The 16,119-nt window shown below is 40.1% G+C and overlaps 1 protein-coding gene across 6 annotated transcripts in view; it reads right to left on the minus strand.

Moving 5' to 3' along the window:
* The window catches only part of COMT (catechol-O-methyltransferase), a 33,662-nt gene that overhangs the window by 16,849 nt on the left and 694 nt on the right, over positions 1 to 16,119 (minus strand). Inside the window, exon 1 of one of the 6 annotated variants that reach the window (XM_039505919.1) lies at positions 13,783 to 13,933. The exons of 1 other annotated variant lie outside the window; for it this stretch is intronic. Coding sequence is in view for 1 of the 5 variants with exons in the window: in XM_039505916.1 (XP_039361850.1) it covers positions 8,719 to 8,724 (6 nt within the window). In the remaining 4 variants the exon portion in view is untranslated. Of the gene's footprint in view, positions 1 to 8,718; positions 8,870 to 9,243; positions 9,412 to 13,372; positions 13,397 to 13,494; positions 13,636 to 13,782; positions 13,934 to 16,119 lie in introns of those variants that run through there. 4 more of the 6 variants (XM_039505918.1, XM_039505921.1, XM_039505917.1 and 1 more) reach the window with 4 other exon arrangements.

Consider the following 16,119-nt stretch of genomic DNA (forward strand, 5'->3'; position numbering starts at 1 on the left):
CCCTGCTCTTCCGCTTACCTCCCAGTGCTTCCCGCCGCCAAACAGCTGTTTGGCCGTGCTTAGGACTTTCCAGGACGGAGGGGGGAGGAGCGGAGATGCAGAGCACTCAGGGGAGGAGGCAGAGAAGAGGCAGGACTGGGGTGGGGATTTGAGGAAGGGGTGGGAAAGGCAGGGCAGGAGCAGGGCCTCATGGAAGGGGTGGAGTGGGGGTTTTGCAGTCTGTTACCAACCAATTTTGAAGGTGGATTACTTGGCCTGACTGCCACACCCTTGCGCCTAGCTGCCACCTCACAACCACCTACACAATAACACAACCAGCAAGTCCAAATGCAGATAGCCCCTCACCCCAGCACTCACCCCTTATTTGCCATCAACACAAATCAATCTCCCAGTACAGCACAACCCAGGCACAAATCAATACAGCTTCCCATCACAACACACATTCATCACCACCCTCACTCATGCTTACCATGGCTAAGTGGCAAATCCTTTGCTAGTAAGCATATATTAGGCTACTGTGACAACACAGTAGAAAAATCACTGTGACCTTTATTAAGATGCTATACAATTTAAGGGTGTAGGAAAAAAAGGTATATATTATATGAGAAACAGTACATGACCCTGTAATTAAAAGATCACATGATAACACATAGTCTCAAAGGGGCAGGGAAAAAGTTGTGTGCGCAACCCTAATTTTGGCACGTGTGCTTAACTGTGCAGTCTTAACATTCTCTTAGGGTAGTTTTTTGTATGGAATGTGGTACAATTTGCAAGCAACACTGAGATTGGTTTAGTCTCAGGATATCAGATCTAATATTGATGCTCTGGTTGATGCAAAACACTGCCAGCTAAGTGGCCAAAAATGAAATGATGTCAAAATTAGCACTGACTTTTCGCATTACAGTTTTAAAAAAGTTAATACATTGACTTTTAATAGCATACTATATTACTCTTCGGTTTTTTCCATTGTTGACTATACTTTTGTATCATCATATGAAAAGGTTTCAGTGATGCAGCCCTCAGGCCAATGTACTAGTCTTCATATGACCCTCGTGATTTCAGTTTGAGATCCCTGCATTAGAGCCTCTGAGTTAGAAACATATTTGGAAGATATGGTCCCTGCCTAAAGAACTTAAAATCTAAATAGAGAAGACAAACAATAACAGACAACATATAAAATGTTAGCAAGGGGATTAAACAAACAAGCAAACCCCACAACACTGGAGGGATATCATAGTAAAATGATGAACCAGTTTTGTCACCAAATCCACATTCAGGAAAGCAGATTATTCAAGGATACCAGATATTAAATGTCCCAGCATGTCAGAGCTCTAATAATCTTTCTTCATATGTTATGGTATAGATGCAGAATCTTGTCTGTTTAGATTATACTGTATAAATAACTCATCCTTTTACATGGAGTATATTATATCTTTTCATTCATATGACTTGTCTTGTGAATCCCCAAATTTACAATATATTGGCTGTCTCTTCTGCATGTAATCTGAGAGTATACATAAATGACTTTAGTTTCTCATCAGATTTTACCACATAGGTTTCATTTCATTTTTGTGCCCAAACCTTCATAAAGCAAAGGTTTGGCCCTACTGGGTAACGTTTACAGTTTTGGTGTGCGAGAGCAGATGCTTTTCCCCAATCTGCTCGACAAACACAGCTCAGGGAGTATATAAAGTGCAAATGTGGCCCTTTCTTTTTGAGTTTATCCTATTGTAGTTTGAAAAGCCAAAGATCAGATTAACCTTTCTCCCCAGGCGTAGCTACTCCTAGAGTTCCTCCCTCATGATTGCTCAGTCCACACTCACTTATCCTTGTTACAGAGGATCAGCAGCATCTGCTAGCCAGGTAGGGTAAATTTACAGTTAAATGCACAGGTAAATGCTTCCAGCCTATTCAGTTATGAAATTCGGAAACGCCACAATAAATAATGAAGGTGTTGAGACAATATGAAGTATTAAAACAAAAGAAGTAATAGTGAAGATCTGACACCGTTTGGCTTTATAATGATCTTGTACAGAAGCATTCTTTAGCACTTCCCAAATCCTGCCAATGGATTTACGCAGTATAAAGAATACTTCACCAAACACTGAAGTGCAGCCATTTCTAGGGTGAAAGGTGGAAATTGAATAGAAGTACCCATTCGCACTCCACACTAGTTTAGGACAGGCAGCGAACACCTTCCCTGATTTGAGAATGATGGGATGTAGACTAGAGGCAATTTATTGTTCAGTTTCATATTGGGCAAGGACATCAGGGTAACATGCTTGTATGCAAAGTATCATGGAACATTTAATGACAATGTCATCAATTTCTCTCATCCTAAAAATGGCACCTCCACACATACAGTGCACCCTTCAACCACACTGTGACTGAGTCAGTGCTGGCTTAGGTACTAAATCATTTAATATACTTTCTGCAGTATCTGGGTTTTCCTTAAGCACCTGACCCTGCTCAGTTTGAAAGATCTCATGAGATCACACCCTGATTTGGTAATGCAACTCAACTTTTCATCTAGACCTTTATTGTGCTCTTTTACAATGCAAACTCCAGTAACACAATTATAAAGAAGAGTAAATGTTGTGTTTGGGATTAACTGAATAAACCATATGATCAACTGTTTTCATAAAAACAAAGCAAAAAGGCCTCTGGGATTGCATACATTTTAACACAGAAATAGCTGCATGTATAAGGTGCAGTCAAAAAATTCATCCTAACCTGTGATTTTACTCAAGTACAGGTGACTCTTACTACCTTAATCAAGGTGCCTTTTATTAATATTATTTACCAGTTTTCTAGGGGTGTTTCTCCAATCAGATTGCATCAGTTAACATATGTTGTGCACCTAGAGTTCTTTGAGATACAAAACTGACTAGTAACTAGAAATGATTAGATTAGTTTTTAAAGTTGTCAAATTTCTATGCTTCATAATAAATGTATCATGGAAAGATGTGGGGGGATTTGATGTAAAGTGGTGAACAGTGGTAATCATCTATTTCCCGTTTCAGCCCCCAAAAAGGATCTCCATTTGCTGCAAACTGAAATTTGCTAAGAAGAAAAATAAACAACTTGTTTTACAAATATTGTTCATACAAGTGTGTGCCTTAGTGGCTTTGGCACAAGACACTCAGGATTTAATTATGCTTAATAATGAAACATTAAAAATGTAATGATTAAATGAGATTAAAATAGGATTATTTAAATTTTAGGAAGGTTGAGTTCTGTAGTGATAACATTTTGAATAATTATGTCCTCATCTCCTGCTGCTGCAGAAATGAGTTGATAATGAAAAAATACTTGGAAATAAATGTCGGGTCTCTGTTAATATTTATTTAAAAACAAAATACAAACTGAATTCTAGTTTATCATCAGTTTAGCCAAGATAAAACTACACAGCTTTGCTGTAGTCCTGTCTGGAAATACTCACAAAACTGCCTATGCTGCAAAGGCATCATGTGTCCTTAGGCTGCTGTTCTCCATGAGAGATGACCTCGTGGTCCTTCAGGAGGACCTAGGCTTTATTCTCATTTTAGCAGCAGATTACCTGTGTGACCTTGGGCAAGTCACTTAACCGTTGGGGGCCTCCATTACGCATGAGTAAAATGCTACTTTTTTAATTCACAGAAAAGGGTATTGTGAAGCTAAATTAATCCAGGTCTGGAAGGTACACTAATATGTTTTGGACAGATGGCACCCGAGAAAGACAGTGTTTTTATCTATATTTACTAAAGCGATCCATTTTGGGACACCTTGATAGCAAACACCAAGGTGACACATTAATATTCTCGATGTTATGAATAACTGGTGAAAATGTGGATGCAAACAGTGCTTCAAATGCTTCCCTTAATCGATTTTGTCCCACTGATAAATCATCCCTTTGTGGGAAGATGATGATATTACCTCCAATTTTGCTATCATCTTTCATACATTTAATCTAACTGCCAGTTGCTTGGTTGGTTGTTCTGAGTTTATTATGAGTCTCTGAGTAGCTAGTTGGTACTGTGGTGTTACAATACAGGGGGGTTTATAATCCAATCTAGATTTTATTAGCTCACATAACCTGGTGTGAATGGAGAATGCTTGGTAAATTTATACCATTCAACCTTTGTTCATAAAAGAATCTGTCCACTGGCCTGATGGTATTGATGAACAGACTACAATAGAAGAGTGCCCAGGGACAATGGAGCCTGAACTCATTGCAGAAAGACTGCTGCTAATAGCCAGCATCCATCAGAGGAGAATGTAATAATGCTAAGCAATTACAGAGTGTTTTTCTTCGAAAGGCCTTGCACATTAACTGATTAACCCTCCTCTCACCCCTGTGAGGTAGGTAAGTAGTAATATCCCAGTCTTTCAGGTGGTGAAATTGAGATTCAGCCCTGGTCTACACTACAAGTTTAGGTCGAATTTAGCAGCGTTGCATTGATTTAACCCTGCACTTATCCACACGATGAAGCTGGTTTTTTTGACCTAAAGGGCTCTTCAAATGGATTTCTGTACTCCTCCCCCAACGAGGGGATTAGTGCTGAAATCGACCTTGCTGGGTTGAATTTGGGGTAGTGTGGTCGCAATTCAACGGTATTGGCTTCCAGGAGCTATCCCAGAGTGCTCCATTGTGACTGCTCTGGACAGCGCTCTCAACTCAGATGCACTGGCCAGGTAGACAGGAAAAGGCCCACGAACTTTTGAATCTCATTTCCTGTTTGGCCAGCGTGGCAATCTGCAGGTGAGTGCAGATCTCATCAGCAGAGGTGACCATGATGGAGTCCCAGAATCGCAAAAGAGCTCCAGCATGGACCGAAGGGGAGGTACAGGATCTGATTGCTGTATGGGGAGAAAAATCCGTGCCATCAGAACTCCATTCCAAAAGATAAAATGCCCAAACATTTGAAAAAAATTTCTAAGGGCATGAAGAACAGAGGCTAAAAAAGGGACCTGCAGCAGTGGAAGGGTCGACTGACGACATGGCTTACAGGGAATTAAAAATCAACAAAAGGGGGTGGGTTTGCATTAAGGAGAAACACACAACTGTCACACAGAATGGCCCCCTCAAGGATTGAACTCAAAACCCTGGGTTTAGCGGGCCAATGCTCAAACCACTGAGCTATCCCTCCCCCGTTATGCCAGACAGGACTGAATCTCCATTAAACTTTTCAAGGTGCCCCTGACAGACCTCACCGAAATGATTGTCAGCCGTTGATTTCATGGAGGGAGGGAAGGAGGGGGGAGCAAATGAATACAAAACAAATCTGGTCTCTTTCTTGTTTTGATCCACTCCATCTCTCTTATACATCTTAGGCTGGCAGCAGACGGTGCAGTATGACTGCTAGCCATTGTTGTCTCCTGGCTGCTCGCCAGAAGACTGTGCAGTACGACTGCTAGCCATCGTTGTCTCCTGGCTGCTCGCCAGAAGACGGTGCAGTACGACTGCTAGCCATCGTTGTCTCCTGGCTGCTCGCCAGAAGACGGTGCAGTACGACTGCAGGCAGGACTGAATCTCCAGGAGACGAAACTTAAAAAGAGAATGACCTGGAATCATTCCCATTTATGTCCACATGCCCCTGACAGACCTCACTGAGGTCTGCCAGGAGCAGCCATGTCTGCCTAGGCGCCCATGACCGACCTCACCAAGATTGGCTAAAAGAGCACGCAGGAGACGACGATGATAGCTACCAATCATAATGCACCATCTGCTGCCAAAAGGCAATGAGCTGCTGCTATGTAGCAATGCAGTACCATGTCTACCAGCACCCAGGAGACGTACGGTGACGGTGAGCTGAGCAGGTTCCATGCTTGCTGTGATATGGCATCTGCACAGGTAATCCAGGAAAAAAAGGCGAGAAATGATTGTTTGCCATTGTTTTCACGGGGGGGGCTGACAACATATACCCAGAACCACCCGTGACAATATTTTTGACCCATCAGGCATTGGGATCTCAACCCAGAATTCCACTGGTCGGCGGAGACTGCAGGAACGGTGGGATAGCTACCCACAGTGCAACACTCCAGAAGTCGACGCTAGCCTCGGTACTGTGGACGCACTCTGCCGAGTTAATGGTCTTAAGTGGGGACACGCAAGCGATTGTATAAAATTGATTTCTAAAAAAATCTATAAATTCGACCTAATTTCGTAGTGTAGACATAACCTCAGAGAGGTTATGTTTGAAATTTTTAAAAGCTCATGCCCAAATTGTGCAGCAAAACACCTGTTGCACTAGTGAAAGTCAAGGATATGCACGTGTTTGCAAGCCTGGCTCACGTGGCAGGCATTTTACATCTGCATTTTGTTCACATGCACGAGCACTTGCATGCTTTTGCACATACTTTTAAAATCTGAGTTAATTACTTTTCCAAAGGACAGAGGGAATCTGTGTCAAAGCCAGGATTAAATTCAAATTCCTGCCTCCCTATCCTACACTAAGCTGACTAAAACCACCTCTCTTTCTATGGCGTTCAGTGGGTGCTTATTTTTAGTCTTTTTCATGGAGCAAGACCAGCAAAGGAGTTTGGCTAGAACATCCAGGTAAGTCTCTGCCAAAGATAAGATTGCAAAAGACTGCCACAGCAATCACAAAATAAAATAAAAAAATTAAAGGAAAAAAACCGCAACCAAATAATAACAACCCTCAATCTGGTATTTTAAAATAGAATATTTTTACTCTTTCGTTTTCTGACAGATGTAATAATAAGGTTGAATGTCAAACACGATGTTTTTTAATCTTTTACTGTCAGAAAGCCAGCATATTCCTAAGTATGAAGAAATCAGATGTTCAGATTATGCTTTCTTGGCTTTGTTTGCTTTTGTTAAGCACAAAAGTACAACTGTAATTAGTTTTTCCATCAACATCTTGTTATCAAGCTAGAGGACCTTTTCACCTTTTTTCCACTGAGGATTTCCTCACTTAAAATCTAAATTTCTGGCTCCTCATACGCTCCTAGTACTATAATTCAGTTTGGTTACCGTGACTATATAAATGTCAGTCTTCAATAAATGCAAAATTCTGTTGATTTAAGGGTTTTAAGAATCTGTTTCTTTTGTCTTTTATTCTGCCTTTTTCCAGGTTCAGTGGAAACAAAGATAGGTTTCTTCTCATTTTTCTGGATGACAGGAAGAGGATAGAAAATAATAAATGCCTTTTATGGACTAGAATCCCCATTAATTAGACTTCAGAGGGGTGTTTATCTCCATTGCACTGGACAGATTTCAATTAAGATAATTATATTCTGCCCTCCTAAAACTCCTGCTGTAGTTTCTATTGGCTTTACTATATTCTTCAGCACTCACTGGCCTAAAAAAGCTATGTAGTGGCCATGTGCTCTATAAAACAGATTCTGATTGTCTGTGGTTGATCATTCTCCCCCAGGCCTCACCCATCCAGCAATCCAATCCAGGTAGGTGTCAGGGTACACACACAGGGATCACATTGCAGTATTAGGGCCTTAGTTTGTTATTTTAAAAAAATGCTTTTTAAATGTAAGAAATATCTATTATAGTATGCCCTGAATAGCAATAGCTTTAATGGGATATCATTTTTCTAATTGTTTAGAATTATAAATTAGAAATAATTAAAACAATTAAAAACTCTAAAGTGTCCTTATTTCTGTTTCATAATTGTTTACAATTTTGTGCTCCTGTTTTGAGCTATCAGCAGGCATGGCTGGACACTTCAAGTCAGACACAACCTGCTTGGCTGTTGAATGTACGATGTTTACCCTAACATGGACTTTGATAGAATGTCGACAGACAACAGCAGCTGGGTGTCGGACCAACAATGAAAAGGTAAAACTAGATCGCTGGCCGCAGGTTGCTGAAGTATGATGAAACAGAAAATACTGAATAAACCTGAATGACCTCACTCATATTGCTGGCAGTTAGTGCTCAATAGGACCAGCACGCTTCTGGGGATGCAGACAAAAGCCATTAACCAGATGGTGGTTGTGGTATACGATAAATACTGCAGCACTGCGCTAGAGCATGAAAACTAGAAATCAAAGTTAAGCAATCTATTATCATAGTCCCTGGCTGAGCAAGTGCAAAAAGCAAACCTAAAATGCAGAAATCTTGAAGAAAATTTGATATTAAACATTATATAGCTTTTAATCAGAAGTATTGTTCGTAAGCCCGGTAAGGAAAGATGGGGTTTGATTTTTTTACAATGTCCCATTAAGGGAAGGTAGCCACCAGGGGCAACAAGCAGATACCCTGTGAGCAGCAACAGTGCCAGTTGCAGTTTATTTTCAGAGGGAAGAAAGGCATTTTGTGGGAGAGCTGAGCTCCCTAATCAAAATACAAACCAGGGTAAAATATAGCTACAGATGCACATTTATCAGAGCCACTATTCATCATTGCAAACATCACTGAGTACAAGCTTGACTTATGTTCAGCTTTTTCTTGAAAAGTAATTCTAATGCCAGCATAGTTATCCATCATTAACATTTTCAACCTAATCAGGATTATCTCCTCTTGCTCTTTCAACCGTTGTGGTGGACAATACAATATGAAAGCATTACATATAATATGTCCTACTCTTCTTTGAAGATGTGTTTCTGCCCACAAATTAGCATCACTAAAGTGCCTGGCAGTCAGAAACCTGACAAAAACTTCCTCCTCCTACCCAGCGCCATCTGAAATAGTGGCAGCCTCTAAGAGAGCATAGCATATCAGATATCACGTCTAAAAAATAGGAAAATATAAACATGTACCTTCATGCACAGAACAGAAGCTGTTCCTTCTGATCTTTTCCTGTGCTGTAGTGATATGGATTTTACAGGATACCAGTCCAAGAGCCTGCTGTAGTCTGTCTCCTTTGATCATATCACTGGCACAGCTTACACGTTCTGGTATACAGAGATTCTAAAAGGAGACGAGTCCTTTTCCCCCATTCTTCCTTGGACAATATATGTTGGCTCTACGTTCTAGTGACACTGTTCTTGTTACTTAGTTACTGCACAGTGAATGCATGAGCCAAATTCATTCTCAGGGTAGGTTAGTCCACTGTGCTCAGTGGAGTTACACCAGGGATGAATATGGCCCATATTTTTTTCCAGTTAAGACTTATTCATACATCGGTTATAATGTGATGAGAGATACAAGCCCCAGGCACATCCATATACTGTAGTGCTGCTGGGGGCTTTCATATAATAAATTGTGTTAACACCATGAGGAAAATGAGGGAGAAGTGATCAGTGCATTACAGAAAATCAAAAATGACAACATTCAAAGCTTACGTTTAGAAAGAATTCTGCAAGAGACAGATCAGAAGAGCCACACTCTAACAAACTTCTTCTTTCGGGCTGAATATGAGACTAAGGTCATGCTCTAAAATAAAATCCAAAGCATGTCTGTCCCTTTCACAGCAGGAATACTGAAGATAGTTAAACTGCAACTCACTCAGATAGCGGAAGAAAAGAAACAAAAGGCATTTCAGCATATAGCTATAAATAGACTTGACTGTGGATCGTTTTCTTCCCCTTTATCCTCTCTGGGAAGCTTAGCAAAAGTAGGAGTGAGCAAATTTCTATAATGCTATCATGGAAACTGCTCTAAAAGGGCTGCAGAGAAGAACGCTCTCACCCCAACAGCGGCCAAATGCTGTGGAGGGACAAAGAAAGGGTTTATGGTAGAGGACAAGGCAGCAGATGAAGGTCTATGAAGTAGACTGGGGCTAATTCACAGAGCTTAAGGAGAAGAAAAAAATCTAAGAGCAAGTGGATGAAATGAATAAGGAACTGTGGGAGGTCAGAGGTAATGTGTGAGGACTGCGATGGTTTTGTACCTCTTTAAACAAAAAGTAAATGAATACTTTGGCACATAACACAACAAACAACAATACGTTATTTTGATATAGTATAACTTTAAAAGCTCCCCTCCGTGTGTTAGAGCTTCAGCTTAATAAATCTTTTCCTATATTCCAGACACCAAGGAGAACCAGTAAAAAGCAATGATGAACTCATTTCACCTGCAATAATTCCCCATTAGCATCTGAAAAAATCCTGTTTACAAAATTAAACATGATTCCACTATTAAAGATTTCTTAACATTGACACCAGACTGGCTTACAGTCTCTTCTAAAGGCAGGATGGTCCGTGCCAGCAGGAGTAACTACAGTTGGCACTGTTGATTATCTTAAAGGGGAATATATTTCCCCTTAATTATGGTGAGAAGAGTTTCTAACTGTTCAAGCAGCAAAGAGTCCTGTTTCTAACTGTTCAAGCAGCAAAGAGTCCTTCTAGACTAACAGACGTATTGGAGCATGAGCTTTCGTGGGTAAATACCCACTTCGTCGGATGCATGACTTTCAGACTGCATGGCTCAGTCAAACAAGACTCATGCCACACATTGATCTTACTGATCATCCCCTACTATAAGCATCAAGATAATCTGTGATGTCGTATGAGGTAAGACAACTTGTAACCCCTTCTGTTCTTGACGTGTTCCATTGCATATGTAAAAGCAGAGAATCTGCAACGCTGAATCAGAGCAGAGGTTCAACTAGTTTAGCCCTCTATCTTTGACAGTGGTCAATACCATCTGCTTCAGAGGAAGGTGCAAGAAACACTGTAATGAGCTATTATGGAATAACTTGCCTATAAGAGAAGTCTTCTTCCTGACCCCAAACTGTGAGGTATTGGCTTATGCCCTGATGGTTTACATCTATTATAAATTGTTTAATCAGTGTAATGTCGTGAGGGATGTTCTTATTGTCCATATAAATATCTAATCCTTATATTATTAAAAAATCCTAATAAGCTCTAAAACATTTCTTTAGCTTTGGGAAACTTTTACAGTGCCTTTTGCTCTGATTCCACTCTGAGACCTGTTCTATCCACAGTTTGTGCCATTATAACTGTCACTTGGGATTGTACCAGTACAAATATACTGGTAAAAATTATACCCTTAAATATGGATGCACTTATACCAGTAAAAAGATTACTTATTACAGAAAACGGGACTAAGGTATATCAGTATCAGATATGACAATATAAACACATTTATACCACTTCTACTGTGGCCAACCTAGGGGCTGCATATAGCTTTAAATACACCAGTTTAGTTGGATGTACAACTTTGCTGTATAGATAAGGCACTAAAACAGTGGTTCTCAACCCACGGCCTGCGGGCTGCTTGTGGCTTAGTCAGCACACAGCTATGGCCCATGGGACATCCTCAGGGCCATATAGGTGTGTGTGTGTGTATATATATAGAGAGAGAGAGAGAGAGAGAGAGAGAGAGTGTGTGTGTGTGTGGATGTGGCCCACATAACACAGAGCTGCATATGAATACCACAATGGTAAATATCTTGAGAATCACAGCACTAGAAGATGAGTTAGTCCAGGGGTCGGCAACCTTTCAGTGCCGAGTCTTAATTTATTCACTCTAATTTAAGGTTTCGCGTGCCAGTAATACATGTTAACATTTTTAGAAGGTCTCTTTCTATAAGTCTATAATATAGAACTAAACTATTGTTGTATGTAAAGTAAATAAGGTTTTTTAAATGTTTAAGAATCTTCATTTAAAATTACATTAAAATGCAGAGACCCTTGGACCGGTGGCAGGACCGGGGCAGTGTGAGTGCCACTGAAAATCAACTCGCGTGCTGTCTTCAGCACGCGTGCCATAGGTTGCCTACCCCTGAGTTAGTCAATGGATGGCACATACGCAGATTACAGCAGCACACATTCTCTTTTCCTAATAACCCTGGCCAAAACCTGATTTTTAAAGCCTAAACAAAGAGAGATGAAGGAAAGAGCTGGAACATTACTACAGACACCTACAGATCAAGTGAAATGTTTTTCCTCCAGTCAATTCTTTCAAGCCTTCTACTTCCGGAGTAGTACGAGAGGATTTTTATTTATTTATTTTGTATGTGTATTTTCTATTTTTCAGAGTCACATTAATTTCCTTTGCTGAGAAACGTGATATAAGTTCTTTGAGAAAGTAAGAATGGGCCATCTTTGTACCAGAAAAGTGCCTGGAAGATGTCTTAATGCATAAAATAGTTAACAAACAAGCAAGGTGGCCGGCAAAATCAAACTCTAAAGTTTAATAGAGAAATAGAGGCGGAGTACAGTAGTTAGTGAGAGTGAAAAACCCTTCAGTGTTTGCTTTACAAAACAATTGTCTCCACTTTAAAAGGTTGTTATTTAGAGTGGTTTCAACATGTGCTTTCAACACATACTGACTTGTCATAGAAAGTAACAAACATTCAGAGGCAGTTAAGTTCCCATGCTTCTATACATTTCTCTTCCCCTCCCTTTTTTAATATAACTTGACTTATTTGCATAAAATGAAGAACTTTGCTGTTTACAGCCCCATCTGCTCCTGCTTCCTCACTTGAAATCGATAAGCTGTTGAGGAGATGCCATAAACATAAAACAACAAATAAGGAAGGAATAAAGAGAAAAAACCAATGAACTTCTGAACAACAAAAAGACCCTGCTAACATGCCAAAAGGTTCTGGTATTAAAAAAAAAAAGAGAGAAGTTCTAAAAAAACAGAAACTTTGCTGGAAGGTTTCTAAATAAAACAATTATTTTTCCACAAGCTGTAAGCAGCTATTTCAAAAGAGTAGAAAACATCTTTAGCCAAAGAAAGTGTCCTGGGTTACAAAAGTACCCCTTGTTGGGGTACTTAGCCACATTAGAGTGGCTGACTTTCTTTTAAACCTAAAAAAACAGGTGAAGTTAAATTATGATCCAGTTTAGAAGAGAGTAATTCTGTGTGTCTCCCACCCTCCTCTGGGAATTTTTCTGGAGTGAAATTCCATTCCTTTAGATGCATCTTCAGATCTTACATATTAAATCCTACCATTTCAATGCATAAAAGTTCCCAGATTTTAACAATGTCCTGGGATCTACAGAAGCTTTATGGTGAAATCTGATTACTATACCACTCTCTGAAACGAAGATTAAGAATTTGAATTCATTTTCATTTAGATTTAGACATCTTTCAGCGAGATTCTGCTTTTAAAAAACCTCCACAAGCCATTTTTTGCAAGAGTTCTAACATCCAGGCCATTTTTTTTATATTAAGATACTGTACAGTTTTCAGCTGCAAATTAACTGAAGTTCTGTTTCTACCAATGCAAAGCAATACAACTATAAAAAAGGGTATAATTTTCTATTTCTGCAATCCCCAAAGCAAAGAATTGGAGCTTGAAAATTATTGCCACATTATTTTCCACTGAAATGTCTCATGCAAAAGCGATACAAGACATTTTAACTGGTTTTCCATAGCTTTTGTCTGTTAGGTGAGTAGATGTGAGGCTAGCCCCCACACTGAGGTATTTCCCACACACTTAGCTGGTTTAACTGTTCCCCAAGCTTTCTGATTTCAGCCAGGAGGACCACCAGTCACCTTAGTCCTGATGTCACTAGTTTTTTCTGTTCCACTGCAGCTCTGTCTTTCTACTCCTGCTTTACTGGCCAAGTCACTTCCACAGACAATCCCATTCATTTCACTTATATCACATATCCTACCTTAGTCTCTTTCTCAAGGTCACCAGCAGATTCTAGTTCTCCCTCACCCCCTCCTTTATGCCAAGATCAGGGCCCACACTGGCAACTGACCACAGAAAGCAATGTATGTGGAAAGCAACTGTGAGTCCTCTACAGAAGGCTGTTTAGCTCAACCAATTAACCCAGTTCCAGCCACACCCTCATAGGACATTCCATATGACTACAGTAAGATACAATTGCTTTAATTCCCCCACTCCCCCCTTTGCAAAACAGAATAATAGCGTAGTAACTTTAAAAAACAGTAGCTACCCGCTATGGCTGTTCTCTTCCTCTTCTCTTTCTAGCGAGTTGGAAAGCACTAGTTAGGTGTAAGGAGAAGAGAGCCAAAACAAACAGGAAAGTCAAGATAATGTGTTGTACCAATCAGAGACGCAACATGGGCATGGTAATATCTTTAACTGGACAAACTTCAGTGGGTGAGAGAGAGAAGCTTACATAGAGCTCAAAAGACTGTGTGTCAGAAGTTGGTCCAATAAAAGATAACTACTTCACCCACCGCCTCTCTCTAATATCCTGGAACCAACACCACTACAACAACACAACATCGTACCAATCAGAAAGTTACAAAACCATTTTTCACAGTGTGCATCTCAAACTGGTTCTCTCCATGAAGGAGACTTTAAAAGTTTCATTGAAAAACACAGACATATAATCCGTCGTGACAAAGAGGCACAGACTTTTAAAACTGTCCTGAAAATTAATCCCAAATGAAAGTTTCCTTCTTGGCAAGTCTATTATTGTCTTACAAATACAGAGGTTATGTATATGGGTTGGTTTCTTGTAGAATTTATTTTAAAGTATTTGTGAAACATCATACATTGTCATTCCTTTTTCCATTTTCATAATGTATTGTTTACAAAGTATTGAACAAATCTCCCCCCAAAATCAACTAAATTCCATCCAGAGTATAAAACTGTAAAACATTTAACTGTCTTGCTACAATTGGCAACATTCAGAAAACATGAAGCTGAGTCCAATAACATGTCATTTAAGAAATTTGTTTGCATCTCATATTTCTAAGAGTGTGTTCTTTCATAGCTCCATACCAAAGCAGCTTGGGTGTGGGAGATATGTGCATTCATCTATCAGCATAAAAGACATTTCTGAACGTGATTTCAGGTTCGTTTTCTAATACCTGTTCAGCAGCCATAACTATCATACTAGGATCAGTGGGACAAGTTCTCCAATCACATCATGACCCATGTCTGCAGCTGATACTGAAAGAAATGCTCTTGATGGTCCTAAGAGCACATTTTTCCAGGGCTGAGGATCAGAGCATTTTTTACTAAGGATTCTTAGCTATGGGACATGCTATCAGTAGTGTCTTGCTACTTAAAAGCATTTTCCTAATAGTGAAAGAATGTAATGGTCTAGCAATATTTTCCCATGGAAAACAACCAATAAGATAAATCCACAGCAAAGAGAACTTGCTCCACCTTTTGGACATATTGAACTCTTATCTTTAGTTTTGTGCACATCATCTATCCAGCATTCAACAGGCAACATACCAAGGAGGTGTTTATCATGATACCAGACAACTTTTCAATCCTTTTAACAAAGTGTTGCAGTTTTCATTTCATGGGGTGTGAAACAACAATTAACGATGAGCAAAGAAAGTTACTGTGTATGCAGCGCATTTCTACCCATGCTAGGTGGTGTCTTTAGTCCCTCAAATCTTTCTTTTTCCCATTTTAGTTCCCCTCCATCCTGCTTCTCCCGCCACCCAGCAACCCCTCAGCCCTGCATGGGACTGACCACATTTGAAGCACAAGATGGCTGGATGCAATTGTCTCATGAGCCAATCAGTGCTGTTCCTGAGCTAATTTAAGGAGGCACTAGAGAATGACTAAGATGGTCCCTTTTTAGGGCTGCTCCTCCACGGGGCCAAGGGCTTAAAGTCCCAAGAATAGATCCATCTACCCTGGTATTTGTAACAAATGAATCACCAAAGTATCTAGATTCCAGTGTTGTAACATGCTAGTCTACAGTTATGCCACAGAACTGGACAATAGCCAGAACTTTTGAATGAATAAAAGTTTGCTGGTCCCTCCGGCATAATCTTGATTAATGTCTGGTTTGTATTTCTATAGCACCTTTTATCAGAGGATCACAGAAGACTTTACAAACAATAATTAAATCATGTAATCTCCCTGTGAAAAGGGGGATTATTATATAATATAATTATTGTTAATTTACAGATGGGTAACAGGAGGCACATAGGTGAAGTGCTACTCAAAGCTGTATAGTCAGTCAGTGGTAGGATCAGAATTAGATCTTACTCCAACCACTAGATTGGTTCCTTAGAGGCTCTCCTGCCTTCACCTGTGCGACTGTGGCAGTCCCACTGGTAACACTGGTGTAGTGCTGCTGTGCCAAGAGGCATGATAGGGGAGGAAAGGTGGGATGCACAGGTTGCATAGGTCCTCCTCATCTTGAAGAGGTGGTGTGCTAATGCTACAGTAAATATTCCAGTCATTCATCTGCAGTAGTGTTGATACGCTAGTTCTACAACCTCTGGAAAGAGGAAGGAAATCTTCACGCTGCCAGTCACCCCCAGAATATCAAATGTCAACTTTTGGACAAAAT

Source organism: Mauremys reevesii, linkage group 18 (assembly GCF_016161935.1).
Source record: "Mauremys reevesii isolate NIE-2019 linkage group 18, ASM1616193v1, whole genome shotgun sequence".
Classification (NCBI taxonomy): domain Eukaryota; kingdom Metazoa; phylum Chordata; order Testudines; family Geoemydidae; genus Mauremys; species Mauremys reevesii.